The 20,058-nt window shown below is 40.2% G+C and overlaps 1 protein-coding gene across 1 annotated transcript in view; it reads right to left on the bottom strand.

The window, feature by feature from the left end:
• LOC115087796 (drebrin-like protein) overlaps positions 1–20,058 on the bottom strand; it is a 195,529-nt gene that overhangs the window by 11,565 nt on the left and 163,906 nt on the right. The window contains exons 8-10 of the mRNA XM_029595386.1: positions 15,256–15,310; positions 14,731–14,805; positions 13,630–13,753 (exon numbers count right to left, since the gene is read on the bottom strand). Coding sequence (XP_029451246.1) covers positions 13,630–13,753; positions 14,731–14,805; positions 15,256–15,310 — 254 coding nt within the window. The remainder of the gene's footprint in view (positions 1–13,629; positions 13,754–14,730; positions 14,806–15,255; positions 15,311–20,058) is intronic.

Below are 20,058 nucleotides of genomic sequence, written 5' to 3'. Positions count from 1 at the left end.
AAGGTAGCATTAGCCCAGTGGTTATACCGGACAATGTTACATTGGCTGATCTTGGTAGAATGATATCAAAGCTTGACAATAATATAATTTGAATGAATGAATCATTGTTGACTGCTATTAATGTTAATAGAAGTTTAATTGATGAACAAGTGAAGAAAGTGGATAAACATGAGAAAGATATGTTGGTTTTAATAAATAAGATGCAATTAATTCAAAATTCGGAGAATGTGTTTATATGCGATAGTATAACGATGCATAAGGAAATTGAACATATAAAAAACCTGTTAAGATCTAGGAATATTTATTTATTTATTTATTTATTTATTTAAATTCTTTTAATATACCGATGCTCAAGACCAGGTCTTATCGTACCGGTTTACAATAAACTAGGGGGTAAACCAGTTAACACTGAAAGCGAAAGTTACATTACAACAGGGAATGTGGAACAAGGCTGTTAGAAAAAAAGGGATAGATTAACAATTTCTAACTGGAGAGCAGTGCATGTAAGCAGAGAGTAATTGCTTACATGGTGAGAATTATAAACAATTTACACAGTGTAGTCGATTAGGCAAGTTATATGAGAGTGCAGTTAGCAGAAAAACAGTTCCTTTGTGCGGCGGAAAGAGGACGCAACCGTGGGGTGTTGGTCCGTGTGGATTACCATAAGGCTTCTTCAAGGATATGCTTGGGCAAACAGCCATGTTTTTAATTTTTTTCTGAATGTGATATGACAATGTTCCTGGCGGAGATCTGGCGGGAGAGAATTCCAGTGATGCGGACCGGCAGTTGATAGCGCTCATTTTTCAATGGTGTTGTGTATAGCGGATTTGTTCGGGGAAACCTGGAGGGAGTCTCTGTATGCAGATCTGGTAGGTCTTGCTGAGGAGTGTGGTTTGAGGGTATGGTGAGTTGGAGAGAGAATTGCTGAAATATGGTTTTGTGAATGATGGTCAGTGTCAAGAGAATTCTGCAGCGGATGGGTAGCCAGTGAAGTATTTTTAGAATCGGTGTGATGTGGTCCATATGGTGAGAGTTTGTGAGTATCCTGGCTGCAGCGTTTTGCAGCATTTGAAGAGGTTTGGTAGAAGAGGCCGGGAGACCAAGCAGCAGCACATTACAATAATCAATCTTTGAGAATAGTATGGCTTGAAGGAACAAGCGGTAGTCATGGAAGTGTAGGAGAGGTCTTAACTGTTTTAGGACCTGTAGTTTGTAAAAGCCTTCTTTGGTGGTGTTGTTAATGAATTTTTTAAGGTTCATTCTGGAGTCTAGGATGGCTCCTAAGTCTCTCACTTGATTTACTAATGGTGTATTAGTAGCGTTGGTTAGTGGGTTATTATCATTGGGGGAAATGACCAGCAGTTCCGTCTTGGATGTATTGAGAACAAGGCTGAGGCTTGTGAGGAGGAGGTTAATGGCGTGAAGGCAGCTATTCCAATAGTTTAGAGTGTCGGAAACGGGATCCTTGATGGGAATTATAAATTTTCCTATAACTCGGCTGTTATCTCCTTAAGAGATGTTTAAAAAATTCAAGTCTTTATTATACCAGGATGAGGAAATTCCAGAGATTTCAAAGATTTATTACTTGATAAAAAAGCCAGCCAGAGTCACTGGAGGGCAGAGTGAAAATGGAGAGGCCCCATCTACTTTGGGAATATCGACTTTTTTAGAGGAGTCGATGGATGTTATAAATAATAGAGCTACTCTTTTTATTTCTTTTATTGATGAACAAGATAAGGAGAATTTGTTTAAGAAGTTCTTTAGATCTAAAGATATGTTATTTTGAGGGCACAAAGTGCAAATATTTCCAGATGTGGCTAGCGCCACACAGGTAAGAAGAAAGTACTTCCTGTCTTTAAAAAATCATGTACTTGCAATTGGTGCAACATTTTTCTTAAAATTTCCATGTTTATGTCTTGTTAACTATAGAGGAAAAAGATTTGGATTTATTGATCCAACACACCTAGAAACTTTTTTATCCGATAAAAGTCAAGCCGAGGCATCGTAGGATGACGTTCAGTAAAAAATAAATATAACTCCCTTCTCCTTATATATTTTCTCTTTTTCTGTTTAAACAAATAGAATGAGTGCATTTTTCCTTATATTATATAAGTAGAATATATATATATATATATATATATATATATATATATATATATATATATATATGTATATAAGTTTCCTTGAGACTCCCTCAATTATGGCATATGTAACAGAATAGATTGATAATTGATTTCTTTTATTGTTTGCTGTGTTGGAATACATATTTTCTTGTTTTGATGATGTAAATCATTGATGAAAAAATAATAAAGTTTAAATTAAAAAAAAAAACAAAAAAACCCCCACTGCAGGTAACACTTGAGAAGATCAAAAGTACTTAAGCCAAGATGGCAGTGTGGCCAAAAAATCATTACTGGAAATTAAAGAAGATCTAGTAAAGGAACTTTTATAAAATGTCCCAGTGGTAGAAGAAAGGTTGAGGACATTGCAGTCTTCTATGGATGAAATCTGAGATGGATTTGAATGCCATGTTGTTAAACTTACTGATCTGGATCGTCACATAAACTGCACAAGAGGTTGCAACAGAATACATTTCTCTTTAGACTGCAGTGTTACCAAAAAAAAAAAATGCTGCTCTGATGGAGTGAATCGGAGACAAAGAAAACTGGGGTAGGAGAAATAATCAGCAGATACAGGCCTACCTGAATCAGTCTCCGATCAAGAACTTACACACTTGCTACATGTATGGCTGCCTAAAATGTTAGGCCTATCTTTGGAGCGGGTTCACCGGATAGTTGCGGTAAGAGACAATGCAACTAGGCTGAGGCCTGTGAGCATACAAATTTTGAACTATGCAGACAAACTTAAAATACTAATGGTGAACAGAAAAAAAGGTGTGTTTGAACAGAATGGCTTATGTCTATATGTTACCTCCCAGAGCTGTGAAGATGGAGCAGGATATACATTTTTTAAATAAATACATCTTGTTATTTAATGATTACTCAGCTAAAGTATCTGAAAATTGCAAAATGTTAGCTCCTATCCATTTAGAGTTGCATCATAAAGGGATAATGTTTGTTCTCTTGTTCTCTGCTAAACTGCGAGTTATTCATGATGATAGTTCTGTTCCTATAATCAAAGCAGCAGATTGATAAGTTTATGGTCAGTGTGCACAGTTGATTTGAACTGTGGTCTCAGTGCTTTCTCTCTGTGTTTCCTCCAGCAGTTATATTTACATTTTGTAGCTATGGATGTTTTATCTTAGGCTCATTGGACTATATGCTGTAATCATTTTTGGAACCAGAGACCTTTTGGCAGTGATATATCAGCCCTTTATCTTTATGGTCTATTATATTTTTCTTTTGCATAACTCTCTGGTCAAAGTGCTGATATAAAAGTAAATCCTGGGTTTATGGACTGGTGACTCTGCAGCAGCTGCTACAGCTGGATCATAAAATTGTTACTACTAATCCTTCAAGCTGAAACAAGTAGCTGTTAACAATCTTGCTTAACGTTTTGACATTTGGAATTAAATGTTAAAAACCAGCGTCATGGGACTTTTTATTTGATTTTACTTTGTTTACGGCCTGACTTGAGATGCCTGGATCCCTGACGACCCCGTTGGATGTGTCTTCCGACTTCAGAAGAGGAAAGACGATTTCTAAAGATGTAGTTCCTTGGAGCTCTGGATTTTTAAAATTTCTTTCACGTGTAACCTCCCCTTCAGGGGAGCTAATCAAATAAAGAGGTGTGTGTGTGTGTGTGTGTGTGTGTGTGTGTGTGTGTGTCATGCTGGCTGCCTATCAAGGACAGGAAAAGCTTGAACCATTTAATACACCTATGGGCTCTTAGGTCTGCCTAGACTTGTAGAAGTCAGCTGTTCTACCGGGGTAATAAGGCCAGTAAGGTTTCAGCACGATTTGCAAATAGCTCTAAGCCTAGACATTACAGAGGTAATTTTCAAAAGGTTTTACGTGCGTGAATGGACTTTACGAGTGTAAATGGGCTTTTAAAAATTGAAACTTTTATGCACACAGCTCTTTAGAAAATTCATTCCACAGGGCTGAATTGCCAAATGGACTTACATGTGTCAATGGGCCTTTGAAAATTGCTGTGAGATATGCTACTTTTGTGTGTGTTACTCCTTTGAAAATTCACTTCTTTATATTGGCTTTAAAAGACAAACAAAGGGCAGGACACACACACACGTACAACAAACGATGCCACTTTTTTAGACTGTTATTCAGAATTGTACTCAGCCTATCCAAACTCGGAGGAAGAATGCTGAAATGTTTTTATGGCCTTCAAATACCTCTTATCACGGTTTCACAGACACAAATGCTTAACGCACCTATACCTAATGTAATGATTGTGAGCCTTTGTGCTGAGGCAAGGTTGATGCAGCCTAGTAGGCCCCTGCCGACAGCTGGTAAACATGCTCTGGTTTCGGACAAGCGGAGCTTTGCCTAAACCAACCCCATTCCCCACAGGTTGAGCCCTTGGGCTCCAGGGGCCGTCGGGACTTAGGCGAGTCCCAAGTGCAAACCAAGAGAGAGACCAGGGACGGGCCCAGAGTCAGGGCAGGCAGCAGGCAGGGCATTGTCAGGATTCGAGGCAAGGTCAGGTCCCAGGCTGCAAGCAAGGGAACAGTCAAGGTCCAAAGCAGGGGACAGAACTGGAGAATCAAGCCAAGACAGACAAGACACAGAGGGACAAGACGGACAAAGCAAGACAAGTCAAGACTCCGAGGACAAGGACAAGTTAGGCAGACAGGGAGAGGCAACAAAGACAGAGCAAGGGGAGGAACAGGGCAAAGCTGGACGGGGCAAGGCGAGGCCTGGACGAGGCTGGAACACGCTGAGGCAACTCGTACTGCTGGTTAGGCAGGGGACCTGTTGCTGAGGCAATAGCTGTATGCGCAGCTGGGGTTTAAATACCCAGCCGCATTGATGTCATCGCGGTGCACGACTGCTGCAGTTCCTGCCGCAGGGCTTACATCAGACGCCCGCAGTTGCACGCGCCTAGGGAGCATCGGCTGGGAGCAATGGTGGCGTCAGAGGGGCAGCGTCAATGGTGTCTTGGTGAGTGCAGCTGGTCGTGGCCTTCCCATGGCCAGCCAAACATAACACCAAAAGTAGATGTTAATATTGAAGCCTTAAAATTAGGGAAGTTATTGTGAGATTTGGTCTCTGAACCCTTAATGCAGATATATAACAGTTGTTATAATGCAGGAACATTTTCTCAGGAAGTTAATCAATCTTTAAGCACCAAATAACAGAGACTAACCCACTGTATCCAGAATCTTCTAGACCTATTGGCAGCTATTTTGGCAAAAAGGTTGCGTGTAGTCCTTCCATCTTTAATCTCATCAGATGAAACAGGTAGGTAGATTTACTAAGCTGCAATGAGTATAACATGCGCAAAGCATATTGTGGCAATATTGCATATTGGTGTTATTCAATATTCAACAATACTATATTACTATGGCTGTGGTGTTGTTCAAGGTTCAATAATACTATAGCCAATGACTTATCCATCTAGACTGATTCATTCTAATTGCCTGTCTATAAGATTGTTGTTATTTATTTGTTGTATTATTATGCCTTATTTGTTGTATTATTATGCCTTATTTTTAATTCAATTTTTTTCCAAGTTAACTCTCCTGTTCTATGTAAGACTCATATGTTTAGTCATCCTAATGTTATATGTAAACCGAAGTGATTGGTAACATTGTTACCAGAACCTCGGTATAGAAAAAAATGTTAAATAAATAAATAAATAAATTGCATGATAGTGGCAATATCAGACTTTTTTAAACAAACTATCCAACCCTGTTGAAATTAGCTGCTTTGCATACAATGGCATGCATAAAATTACCTAATGCATGCAAAGCAGCTAATGCATAGGCAATACAATGCTAATAAAATAACACTTAAAAAAAAAAACCCAGCCATGTTATTTTATCGCATTTCAAGGAGGTGTAGTTATTTCATCCCCGGGACATCGGGATGCTAACGCGCATGCTGATGTCCCCGGGATGTCTCTTAAAGGGCAATGCGGCCCAAAAGTAAACTCCCCCCACCCCCCAGCAAAGTTTCCTTTGCCTCTATCATTTGATAGCTCATTTAAAGGTGTAAAACCTTTTGACAATTCATCCCTATGGAGTGAATTTTCAAAGGAGTTGCACACGTAAAAGTAGCAATTTTCAAAAGCCCATTTACACTTATAAAGTCCATTTATGTGCATGTAACGGGGCAATGGAAAATGGGGTTGACTGGGCCTGGAGTTAGGAGGTGCTTCAGGCCACCCCTAGACACCAGGGATGGGTTGGCTAAGGAGGGGGGTTTGATGCCTTGGAGGTATTTAAACCGGGGGAGGGGTTGGGTTTTGGAATCTGGGGGCATTTACTTGGAAAAAGTTAGGCCTCACAAGACCCCTGGGGGGAATTTTGAAGCTTTGCGGGGGGAGGGGGATTTGAGGCCTCACAGCCCTTTAAAATAATGGTGGACCTGTGGAGAAGTGGAACAGCATTTCACGTGTTTTGAGGCCTCTCTGTGCTATTTTTTCTGTAAGAAAGAAATTACACAGTGATATTGTTGTGATATTTTCCCAGGGAGGGATGAAATATTGCTGGAACCCCCCCCACCCCCGCCATGATATTTCACCCCTCTCAAAGTAAAATATTGCAGTTTCGTAAATCTCCCTCTGGGTTTGTGAAGGGCAGACATGGAGGAAGTAGTGTGCGTAAATTATTTGACACATTAGAAAGTTCTTATCCAGAAAATGAACAAGGGATAGTAGCTAGTCTAGATGCGGAAAAGGCATTTGATAAAGTTCAATGGAAATCCATGTTTTGGGTCAGGATGGGATTCATGGCTTATTTGTTCAGTGCACTTGATTATTAGATAATTTCCCTCAAGCACGAGTGTCAGGTGCTGTCCACTTTCACCTTTGTAACATATATTAATAACAGAACCCGTAACTCTTAAAATTAAGGCCTCTTCAGCTGTACTGGGACTTAAATTGGGAAAACAATCAAAAACTGTGTATGTTTGCAGATGACATGTTATTGTCCGCAGGGCTGCAATGTTTTTGTTTCTTTTTTGGCTGATTTCACCTTATTTTCTGCCTTCCATAATGCTTAATCACGTTTAGACGACGTTCTTATTTCTCATAATTGTTTTGGGAAGGACACAGAAGCTAATATCCTAGATAATGTTCTTTCTGATCATTCTGTAATTGCTCTTACCTTGAAATTTGGTAAACACATTGGGCTGCGTGTTTGGAGAATGAGTTCCATCTTACAATTTGATTCTGCCTTTAAGGAGTTTCTTTCCTTGGCGTGGAGAAACTGTTATAAGGAAAATTCGAATGTGGGAGTTGATGCCTCTATGTTCTGGGAGCCTGGGAAAGCGGTTATGAGGAGTCACAATATCGCTTATGTGGAGGGTAAGAACAGGGAAAGGGAAACTGAAATTAAACATTTATCGGATGAAGCGTCAGCATGTTAAGTCTCTTTCTGAGGGAGATAAAAGGAGGTTACAGCAAGTAAGAGAGTCTTCATCTGCTGCTCACATAGTGGATTTATACTCATTTCTTATTTTATAAATACAAATTATATTTTGGGAACAAATCCGGGAAATTGTTGGCCCGGTTGGTCAGTACTGCCAGAGACACTCATCTTATTTCAGCTCTTAAGAGCAAACGTGGTTCTAGAGTCACTGATAGCTCAGATATTTCTAAGATTTTTGTAAGAGTTCTTTAGTCAACTTTATGCCAAAGACTCATGCTGCTTGTTTGCTAGAGATGCTTTCTTTGTCGTGTTTCTGTTCCCAGATTATCTCCTACTCCGATCTCCTTTTTAAATGAGCCAATCTCACCTTTGGAAATTCAACAACAAATGAAGAATTTGCCATTGACCAAGGCACCTGGTCCTGATGGTTTGGGGAATGAGTTCTAGAACATTTTGGAGACTTGCTTGTACCCTCCTTGCAGTCTTTACTCATGCTGATCAGGTTACAGGTTTTTCTGGTGATATGAATCATGCTTTAATTACAGACTTGTTGAAGAAAAGTAAAGATCCTCAATGCCCTGAAGCATTTCGGCCTATTTCCCTGATAAACTCTGACCTGAAGAACTTTGCTTCTATTTTAGCTGCCCTTCTAAGAACAGTTTTATCAGGGATGTGGTGCATGCTGACCAAACAGGCTTTGTCAATCAACTTTACCCTTGGTTAATATGGCTAAGGCTATTTTGGTGATAGAATCTAAGCAGAAGAACGCCTTATTGTTAAGTCTGGATGCAGAGAAGGCATTTGATAGAGTAGATTGGATTATTTTATTTTATTTTTTTGGTTACCTTAATATGGTATTTCTGATTTTTTTCTTGATGGCTTAGAGCACTTTATGTTTCACCTAAAGCTAGGATTTTGGTTAATGGCTCCTTGTCTGATTACTCCTTTATGTAGGTGGACAAGACAAGGATGCCCTCTGTCTCCATTTTTATTGATATTATTTATGGAGCCTCTGGGCTATTAGATTAAGATTTTTGTCTTTCTTTCATGGCATTCGGGTCAATGATTCTGAATTGAAGGTTAGTCTCTTCGCTGATGATATGTTGCTGTTTTTCGGAGACCCACAGTCAGATATCCTAACAGTGAAAGCTGAGATTTTGGAGTTTGGCTTCTTTTCTGGATTTAAAATATATGATGCTAAGTCCATAGCATTTCCCTTGAATGAACTATCACTCTCTTGATGGAGCTCCTTTTTTCCTTTTACTTGGGCAGCAGACTTCTTTACTTATTTGGGTATTAAAATTTCTATATCTTCTGGTAGTATTTATTTTCTTAATATTCGTGCTACACAACACAAAATCAAATCTTTATTGGCTACATGGGATTTGCCTTTATCATTGTGTGGTAGGTGCACTCTCATCAAGATAGTTATTCTCCCCAACATTTTGTACCATTTGCAGATGATACCTTGCTGGTTGTTGGTATTAAAGGATTTTAGATGTGCTGCGGTTCACTTTATCTGGAGAGGTAAAGTTTCCAGGATATCTTCGTCTAAGTTGACTACGCAGGGGTGGGTTAAATATGCCTGATCTGTGACAGTACAATGTTGCCTGCCCATTTCATTTGATAGTGGATATACTGTGTAATACGGACAAGTTTAATATAGTTCCCTTGTTCTGCATGGAGGGTCATGGGTCCCCATTGGTCAATATGATATAGAAACATAGAAGTGTTGGCAGAAAAGTACCTTATAGCCCATCCAGTCTGCCCAGCAAGCTCCCATAGTTACCAGGTTCCCATATGTATCAGATTCCCTTTATGATTACAAATGATTCTATCTTTGGGTCTTTGGCATGGAGATGGGGGAGGAAATGTTTTCATGTGTGTCCCTTTCGCTCCCATTTTCTTCAACTGACAGATAATGTTAATTTTTTCTCTGGGGTTTCTTTTACATCTGGAAGATGAAGGAATTGACTAATTTGTAACATTTTTTTGTCTAAGGATTTGTCTTCTATTGTTTTGTTTCAGGATTTGAAAGGTAAAAAAAATATCCCCAATGATCGTTTTCTAGGTTTCCTGCAGGTTTGTTATTATATTCAGACGCTCTCTCCTCAGAAGGATTTTAAGACTTGGATATGGAGACTTGATCATTCATTGCTTAATCTCCCCATATCTTTTAATAAGGTGACGTGGGGTATAAACCTTTCAGAGTAATACTCAGTTTTCTTGTTTTACGGGATTGGCATGGCAGTGGTTTATTGATATGGTGGTAGATTTCTCCACTAAGTGGTTACAGACATGTTTCCTCTCCTTGTTTAGACTGGTTACTGATTCTTACTCCAGGGAAACTCAGTTTAAACTACTGTACAGAGCTTATTTAGACAGAGTTAAAGGATTAGGTTCTATTTGATTCTGATCTTTGCCTTAAGTATCATATGATGGCAAGAAGTCTTTTGCAGTCTTTTCTGTGGTGTGTTAAACTGAGACCCTTTTGGTTGGGGGTACTTGACAGGGTTGAATTGATTGTGGGTTTTAAGGTCCCTCTTTCATTCCGTATTCTGATTTGCCAACTGCACAACTGGCCATACAGGAGATTTGTGTTTAGTGCTGTTCTAGCTAAGAAGGTTTGGTGAGTAGATCAAGCCCCAACTCTTGCTAGGTGGGAACAGCTCATGTCTAATTATTTATGTGCTGATGCTCTAAATTCTAAGCGTGAAACTTTTTTTTAAGAGGCCAATGTTCCTAAGTCGCTAGCATCAATTTAAGAGCACTTTGTCTGGGGTCCTCCATAATAGGGTTACTTCCCTCTTGGCATCCATTTGATTAAGGCTGGTGGTTGGCTGGGTGTTGTGTTTGGATGGCACTGGTTGGTATGAATGTTACTATGTGTGTGTGTGTGACTATGTGTGTGTGTGTGGGTAGGTGGAGGGTGGGGAGGGGTTTGGGAGGGTGAGAGAGGTCTTTCTTACATTGAAAATTGGATTATGTGCAGTGACATGTGTTCTCTTCTTTTTACTATGCTTCTTGTTGGTATTTTTGGATTATGTGCAGTGACATATGCTCTCTTTTTTTTTACTATGTTTCTTGTTGGTATGTTTTGTGTTTGTCATGGAACTGCTGAAATCTTTATAAATAAATGTTTCGGAAAAAGAAATGAATGAGACCTAAAAGATACGAAGGCCCATATTCAGTTGCTGTGTGGCTGCGCTGCTTAATATACCTGGCTATCTTTAGGATAGGTCTGCAGGCCAACCAAACTTAGCCGGCTAACTCAACTCCTCCCAGTTATGCCCCCGGAATGCCCCTAACTTATTCAGCTAAATTCTAGTCAGATAACTGCCCAAGTCTTCTTTTGGCTGGATAGCTTTTGAGTTATCCAGCTAAATGCTTTTAAATATGGACCTCATGGTGGTTTAAATATGCCAAATTTTAGATTTTACAATGTTGCTTGCCAAGTTTGTTTCTGTTGGGAATGGATCATGTGCTGCTATACATTTTGTACACCAGGGTTAATTGAGTATAAGATTGATTATTATTTGTACCTGGCATTTCTTATGTAAGTGGTGAGGTACATCATCTTCTATATCTGAGTTTTTGCCACTACTAGGATCTCTCTCCAGATGTTCAAAGCAAAGTTTTTCAAGAGTAGCTGACAACAGGGTTAAAGATGTTTCTGCTTTTTATTCTACAATATAGGATCACATTTATTCTTTTGAATAATATGATCTATCCATTAAATATTTGTATGCATATCTTCAAATAAGACATACTTGGCAACTTCAGAAGCAGATGCTTATGTTGTTCCAGTCTGACTGGCTGATGCCAGCTGTTTTTAAAGTTTAGAACACAAGTTAATAATTTTATCTATGTGGTATAAGCTGCAGAAAATAGTCCTCTGAGGTGTTAACTGGTCAACTGCACTGGATGTAGAAATTGAAGTGACAGATATGATGCAATATTTTCACAGAATTAGTAAAATTTCAATTGATTCTAAATATCAAGAAATATAATTTAAGATTCTACATTATAGCTTTATTGATACTGTCAAAGCATACAAACTGGGCATTGCCAAATCTGCTTTATGTATTAAATGCCATATACAGCAAGACACTTTGGTGCATAATTTTGCTCTCTGTATAAGACTACATGCTTTTTGGGAATGTTCTATCAAGAATTCAGAAAGCTACATCTATTCAACCTTCCTTTTCATTTGGGCTGTTACTATTAGGATTGTCTAACTGATCATCTGATTTATCAGAGATATATGATTTATCTGCACAGCTATTTTAATGGCCCAATTTTGTATTTTGAAGTTTTGGCCTAAGGATATGTCTTCGCCCACTGTTTTGTGGCAGCAACATATATATGTCAGATTGGATGCATTTGGAAAGATTGAATGTCGTCTGGTCACAACGTTAATTGCTAAGGATTGTGTAAGAACAAGTTAAAACTTTTATACCTTATCAAATCCAATTAAAGAAACATTGCAATATTTACATGAATCTGTTACATGGATCTAAATTATAGCGTATATATTACATTACTGCTCTAGTTTAGGTACGAATAGTGTGTGAATGGATGTCTTGTGATTATGTGGAATATTTCAACATTCTATATGTTTTGTTTTTTTTGTTTAAAATATGACATGATGCATTCCTGAACTTTGCATCCGATCTTTCGTGACATGCCCTATTATTAGTAACTATAATTTCAATATTACTCGTTTTTAATTTGATGTTAATGATCCACATCTTTATAAATAAATCTTTAAAATAAAATTACTTGATAGCTTCATTAAACCATTTTTTCTGAATGGATATGGGAGTGAAGCCTGGAGACTCTCAAGGAAGGGACAGAATCTTAATATAAACTCTGTATCACTAATTGTGGAACACACTCTGCATCACATAAACTCCCCCAACAATGGACCTAGGATGTTTTGCCTTACAATGCACCATACAAAAACAAATTTAAAACCTTGTGTCACTTCAGTAGTAGCTATACAAAGACCTTCCACTGACAGAAATTTTGTGAAGTAACACAAAACTCTGCAAAAAAGACACTAAGAGCTTCTGTAGTAACCCTGCCATTTCATAACAGGAGTGAAACTGCAGCAACCGTACCTGAGAAAGGGCAGCACTGCAAATATTACTACAGGATCCTAGAACATCAATACCCCTCCTTTTGGAATAACAGAACAAACCAACTGCTATAGATCCCTACACAGACAATATACGCTATCAGAATTCCTCACCTCAGTCACATATGCAAAAATCAGACCTAATACAAATAAGGGACTCCAAATTAAAAACAAAAACAAAAACATGCAGATAAAAAACTAAAAACCTGAGAAGCCAGATTCTGCATGCAGTACAACATCAGAAATGCATTCCCTCCAGGGCTGAGTAAAATGCAAACATAAGAACTGCACATTCTCAAAGCTGACATAATCCACACTCTAAAAACCTGAGAAGCCAGATTCTGCATGCAGTACAACACCAGAGATGCATTTCCTCCAGTGCTGAGTAAAATGCAAACATAAGAAATGCCCATTCTCAAAGCTGACATAATCCACACTCTAAAAACCTGGATTTCTGTGCAGTGCTAACTGATGTTTGAATCGCGCAAGGCTCCAGAGATACAGAGCCCTGCGGTTCAAACAGGAGCCGTTTCATGTGCAGGCTGCAGAAGGAAGAGCCCGTGCCTAAGCTGCAGTCCGATTGGCAGAGGCAAAGGGATGGCAAGTGATTTCTTTTGGAGTGCCCTTGCCACCCCTTGCCACACCATAGTGACGTCCCTGAGCAGCTCTGAAAAATGATAAATGTGGGGGGTTTTTGTTTTTTAAAGTTTCCGAAAAGCAAGGGATAAAAATCATTAGCCCATTGGATTTTATTGTTTCTAGCCAAGCAATAAGTACTGTATCAGTAATAACTTGGCAATAATAATTGTTCACGTTATTCATAAAGCACTGGATACTGTTATAATATTTCTTTACTAGTGCTCAGGGCTCCAGGGTTATTTTACGCTTTGATTAAAGTGCTCCTTTGCATGGCTGGAGTCGGAGGCACCGCTGGGACAAAGCTACCTTGTTCGATGAATACCGATTTGATACTCACCAGCCCCGGCACCGGTGGGGGAGGTGGGAGAGTGGGAGGGGGAAAAAGAAATGGAGCGCTGCTCTCTCTGTCTGAAGAAGTCTCGTGGGTTCAGCGATCGCTGGGACACCAGCACTGCTGCCTCCTGTAGGGTCAGGGAGAAGTGACGCTGTTTAACCAGGCAAATGCGGGCCAGCAAGAGGGGGAAGCAGGGCAGAAAGAAGAAAACGCAACTGAGGAGGCCCAAAGAGAAAGAAGAGTAGTAAAGACAGACGTAGGAGTAACGACAAGGAAGGAAGGGGGAGGGGATAGAGAGAAACTGATGAGAAGAAAAGTGAAAAGCAGCAGGGAGGAAGGGAAAACAATAGGGAAAAACAGAGGAAGAAAGAGCTAGATGATTGAATTCGGTAAATCAAGTTGTATTGCACATGAGAAGAAAGCATCCAAATGTCTCTGAGCAGATGCACGGATAAAACCATTGGCAAAGTACAAGCCAATAACATTATCTAAATCCTCAAGTACAGTAGCATTTTATTTATCAAAGCTTTCCTCCCATTCTGGCAATGCAAATCCATCCCCCCCCATCCTTTTCGGCAAACGCTCAAAAGCAGAAACAGTCTGGTACAAATGGCAAAGCTCTTTAGCTTCCTTTTGAGTCCTCACGGAGAAGGATGAAGGCTGCCTCTGCCCCACTGATACCACCGGCACTGCAAACAGCCTTGCTGCAGGCGACTCTGAGTGATTGCACTTCTCCCATTCTGTGCCTCGAGGGAAACCCTGACCAACTCTGGGCCAAAACACGAGAAATGTAATCTTCAGCTTATGAAAGGCCAGGAATGCTTATTTTACGTAGCAAGGCTGTGCTGAGAACATTCCCATTGGAAGAGACTGCTCGATGCTCTTATCCCGAACCTTATGTCATCCAGTGCCAATGATTAGACCTCCAGGGGAAGGAAGTTGCCTAGATTGAGCATGGGAAAATGAAATCAAAATATCTCCCTGCTCTTCTGGGTGGTGGTGAATGAGGTATTCTTACTGCCTGATGCGGAGGGTGGGGGTGGGGGGGAGGTGTCCCCAACACTAGAAATGGGGCGAATTTGAATGTGTCCCGGAGATACTCACTGCTGCCTTCTCAATGGATTCACTTCGTCTGAACCTGTCCCTCATTTCTTCTTCATGTTCCCTTTGCTGCTGCTCCTGGTCCAGGAACAAAACAGAAACGTGTTGAAATGAAACACTGCAGTCAGCCTCTCCCAAACTGCACCCAGAATGCCTGTTTCACTTCTGCTAAGGCACCCAGTCCATACCCAATAACAGTCCATCCAAAACTGCATCTGTGCCGTGACGTCCCATCCAGATCTGAGTCCCCATCTCCTGCCAACCCACAAAGAGATCACCAACCAGTCTATTACACAATGACCGCCCTGCTTTACAGAAAGGTAATGGAGACCCTGCAGCCAAACCTTTGGCTCTTGCTGTTATTATAATTAACCTAACAGATTTTTATTTTGTTGCTGTGTTCGTATGTACTGTTCCCTGCTTTGATCTCGGATTTTGGAAGGCAGTTTAGCGAATGTCAGTGATTACAGGGCGTCACCCTCATTTAAGATGTTTGTTCCACTCAATGCGGAAATGATCCCCACTCACCCATCTGGTCTTCTCTTTCTTCCTCTCTTCTGCCTCCAGTCTGGCCTGTGTCTTCCTGTAAAGACAGAGAGAAGGAATAACAATCTCTCTCTTTTATTCTGGCCACTTCACCCTTTCCCTCTCTGATTCTTCTTCCGTTTTCAGATCTCCATGGAAAACACATTCGCTTTTCTCATTTGTTATTGATCCTCCCTCACCCCTTCAGTCACTTCTGTTCTGCTTCGCACCTTTTCCAAGTTTCATCCGTCTCTTAGACATTTTTTTTAATGTACTCCCTTTCTGAATTTTCCTTCAATACTTTATGAAACCTTTTATTGGTAACAAAGCATTTTGCCATCTTTCTGAATAAAAGATCATACTAAATAAAGTTGCTTGGAATTGTACAGATTTGACTTTATTGACAGAAGATGAAATCACCCAGGTTGACAAACGAGGCATTTTCCCTTGCTATTCCGTGAGTGTGCAACACATTATCCCAAAATATCTGGGTGGCTGAGACTCTCATGGGGTTTAGATGAGTCCTAAATACCTGGTTATTTTAATTTTGGCTACTGAGAAATCTGTGGTATTTCATTAGGAATACAGAGAGTATATTAAATGTTGATGTTGGAAAGGTTGGGAGATGGCAGCATCATTGACTGATGTTGTTGGTATAACTGGTCAGTCATTATTAAATTGTTTAAATGTTTCTTGTCAGAATGACCTGGCAAGTTTATGTCATTGCAATTGATGTTGATTGTACCTATTGTTGCTATGTAAATATGTGAGTCGTTTTAGAAAGACATCATATAAATAGCAATAGATGAAATAAAATCGCACCTTAGCATCCTCCAGACTCAATCCCAACATGCCCCAAGGAAGTATAGAGTTACTGTCCATGGAATTGTCTTGAGTGCCTTCACTGATGCACAATTCCATGCTTCTGACACGATATCATCATCCTCCAAGTACTGAAGCATCTACAACTTTCCCATGGTCGGAACAGTTACACTGGACTTACTTCATATAACAGCTGGTAACTGAACCTATAGGTACTCTCATTAAGATTTAACTGCATCCACAAGCCCACAGATCATCATTACACTGATTTCTGGCCCTTTTTTATTATCTTAATTTTTTGTATTTAATCATTTTTATTGAGGTAATATAATAAACAACTTCAACATTGGGAACATTGAGTATCAGCACATTATACAGTAAACAAAACATAGTAAATATGACATCCATGTCACCAAATGTTACAAGTGGAAAAAAGTTACCATTATTTTCCCCTGGATACCCCCCCCCCCCCCGACTCTGCACAAGAATCAAATAAATTAATAAAAAAGGAGATAGTTGAGAGAAGAAAAAAAGAAAAAAAGATTAAGGCATTAATACGAGAGAGGAGGATATCTTGCAGACCCAACGTAAAACCTTAAATAAGATTTTTAGCCATCTGTAAGAACATTATGCTGAGGGGCAAATCTGCGAGGTTTCCCAACTTGGTGTCTAAAGGAATTTTACTGGCTGTGAGAAGAGGCAATGGGACATGAACAGCCTTACTGTTGTTGCGCCAACCACTGTTCATAAGGGCCCCATACTTTTGGAATGATCTTGATGTGTAGCCGTGAGACGCCCCAACTGATAATAGTTATAGAGTCGATGTTGTATTTGAGCAATATTCGGTACTCGTGTGTGGTTCCAATGTACCGCTATTTCTGTGCGAGCTGCAATAAAGACTTGTATAGCAAAGCGTTGTGCATTCTTATTCAATCCCTCAATTGGTAAACTCAATAAGATGTGCCATGGTTTAGCATCAATTGCAGTCTGAAGTACAAGGGACACACACTCACATATCATAGATCAGAAATGAGACAATTTCGAGCATTGCCACCAAATATGATAGTATGTGCCTATACTACTACACCCCCGCCAACAATACTCAGAGACCATGGGATTCAATTTATGAAGAGTTAAAGGGGTGTAATGCCATCTATATAGTAATTTGTAACAGTTTTCCTGCAAGCCAGTAGAAATGGAACATTTGTGGGCTGTGGAAAAAAACTGAATCCCATTCCCTAGTTTCTAGACTACGATTAAAGTCCATTTCCCAGGCTTGCCACTGTCTAATAGGGCCAGTGAGCTGCCCATGTAAAAGTGCGTAAACTTTCGAGATCACCCCTCGGATGGTCTTACAATAAGTTTCAAACAAAGTACCTGTGACTCGAAGTGTGCCAGTTCTAGTAGCCCTTTTAACAAAATGGTAAATCTTTGAATAAAGAAAGAAGTCTAAAGCATCCAAGTGGTAATGAACACAAATCTGTTCACGGGTCATGATAGCGCCCTGAGTATGAATGTGATCTATCCTAGTGATACCAGCCACTATCCACAATGAGGAAGCCTTTAGTTGAGAAACATGTGGAAAAATCGAGTCAGTAAATAAGTGGGTCAATAAGGAGTAGGATTCCTTCCCCACCAATACGTGTTTCCAATGTAGCCATACTCTAAGGGTAGTTTGTAGGGCGTAGGGCATTAGTGGTATAGGGCCCCAAGTGGACTCAGGCTGCCAAGGTAAAGCAGATAGCGGCTTATCTCCCAACATCGCTTGATCCAGCAAGATCCATTGGGGACGTCTCTCGTGCAATGCATGGCCACTAAGGTGTGCAGCTAGGCCGCGCAGAAATACCACACCAAATTTGGCATATTAAGGCCTCCCCTATTCTTCGGTAAATATAAAGTAGATCTAGCCACCCAAGGTGGTCTCCTGTGCCAAATGAAACAGCAAAGCTGTTGTTGCCACCTCTTGAGAGTTGTTGAAGGGATAAATATGGGAATAGCGGTAAAAAAATATAGCAATCTAGGTAGCACATTCATTTTAATAATGGCTAGTCTGCCCAGCTGTGAGTGGGTATTCTGCAGCCAACACTCTAGGTTCCCTTGGATTGAGCGAATAAGTGGAGTGTAAATCAGATCAAACAATTGGTTTGTATAAGGATCTATATGAATCCCCAAATATTTTAGAAATGAGGACGCTCATTTGAAAGGATATTTGCATTTCAAAAGTGTTACCTCAGTCTGGGGGAGGGTAAGATTCAGAATTTCAGATTTATCGTAGTTTACTTTGAGGCCCGAGACTGAGGTAAACTGGGCTAGTTCGCTCATCACCCCCTGTAGCGAGGAGCCCGGGTCCGTGAGGATGAACATAATGTCATCAGCGAATAATGATATTTTAAAATGTTTCATACTCTGCTGTAGACCCTTTATGGTGTTAGCCCTTCTGACTCGTGTTGTAAAGGGTTCTAGGAACAATGCAAAAAGAAGGGGCGACAACGGGCATCCCTGACGAGTGCTACGTTGAATGGGAAAGGGATCACCATATCTACCATTAGCCTTTACTCTCGCACAAGGATGGTCATATAATTTCTTAAGCCAGTTGATGAAGTGAGAACCAAATGTCATATGATGTAACGTTTGAAAAAGGAAAGACCAGTGTACTAAATCAAACGCTTTTTCAGCATCCAGTGAGAGGAGAACAGCAGGGATATTATTCCGACGTACAACGTCTATTATGTCAACTATTCTGCGAACATTGTCCGCCGCTAGTCTTCCGGGCACGAATCCCACCTGATCTGTGTGTACCAGGCCTGGTAAGACCCCATTCAATCGAGCAGCTAGAATTCTAGCCAGAATCTTCAAAGCTAAATTGATCAACGATATTGGGCGGTATGAACCACATAAGGTGGTGTCTCTACCAGGTTTGGCTAGAACTGTGATGCCTGCTGTGTTTGCGTCCTTTGCTATCACAGCAGTTTCCCGGAGGGAGTTAAACATTTCAGTTAGAGGGTCCACCAGTGGTAGCTGGAAGCTACAATAGTACTTGCCAGTGAGACCATCCAATCCGGTCGCTTTGCCTACTTTTAAACATTTTTATCGCCTCCAACACCTCAGAAGATTCAATTAGTTTTTCTAGATAGGCCTGTTGATCGTCAGTCAAAACTAGCAAGGACACTGTACTAAAATATGCACTAATAGCTGATTCAGTGATGAAAGCATCTGAGGAGTACAAGTGCCTATAAAATGCAGTAAATGAATGACAGATCTGCTCTGATGTAGCTTCTAATACACCCTGAGTGTTTTTAATCTTGGCCACGACAGTCTGGGTGCAGGCTGCTCTTAATGTTTGAGCTAAAGATCTCCCAGCCTTATTTCCTCCCTTGAAAAATTGTTGCCTAAGCATCATTAGGTGGTAACTAATGGCCTCATCATCAAGGGAATGCAGCTTATCTTTTACCTGCAAGAGGCGGCGATATACCCTATCAGAATTAGTAGAGAAATGTTGTTGGGTCAGCGTTTTCAACTCACTTAACAGTGAAAAGCGCTGTTGCTCCCTTTCTTTATTGCAAAAAGCTGCCCTTGCAATAAAGAGCCCGCGTACTACTGCCTTAGAACAATCCCAAATTGTTATGGATGACATGCCCTCCATTTGATTGGCCCTGAAATATTCCAACATTTGATCCTGAGTCTGTTGGACAAATGCTTTGTCCTTTAGAAGGCTATCATTAAGCCAACAAGCTTGGTATCCCTGGTCAGCGTCTCTGAGTTGGATTTCCACCCATATGGGCGCATTATCTGACCAGGTTATGTTTTACCAACTGCGTTTTGTAAATGTATGGATACAAAGATATAATGAATTCTGGAGTATGTGCTATGTGGGGTAGAAAAAAAGGTATGAGTGAGAGTGAGAATAACGTTGCCTCCAGCTATCCACTAGACACCATTTAGCCAAAAATGTTAGCCAGGTGGGTCGCTTATTGGAAACCACTC

This window comes from Rhinatrema bivittatum, chromosome 1, assembly GCF_901001135.1.
Source record: "Rhinatrema bivittatum chromosome 1, aRhiBiv1.1, whole genome shotgun sequence".
Classification (NCBI taxonomy): domain Eukaryota; kingdom Metazoa; phylum Chordata; class Amphibia; order Gymnophiona; family Rhinatrematidae; genus Rhinatrema; species Rhinatrema bivittatum.
The sequence above is the reverse complement of the archived record's forward strand: the minus strand, read 5'-3'. Positions and strand labels throughout refer to the sequence as shown.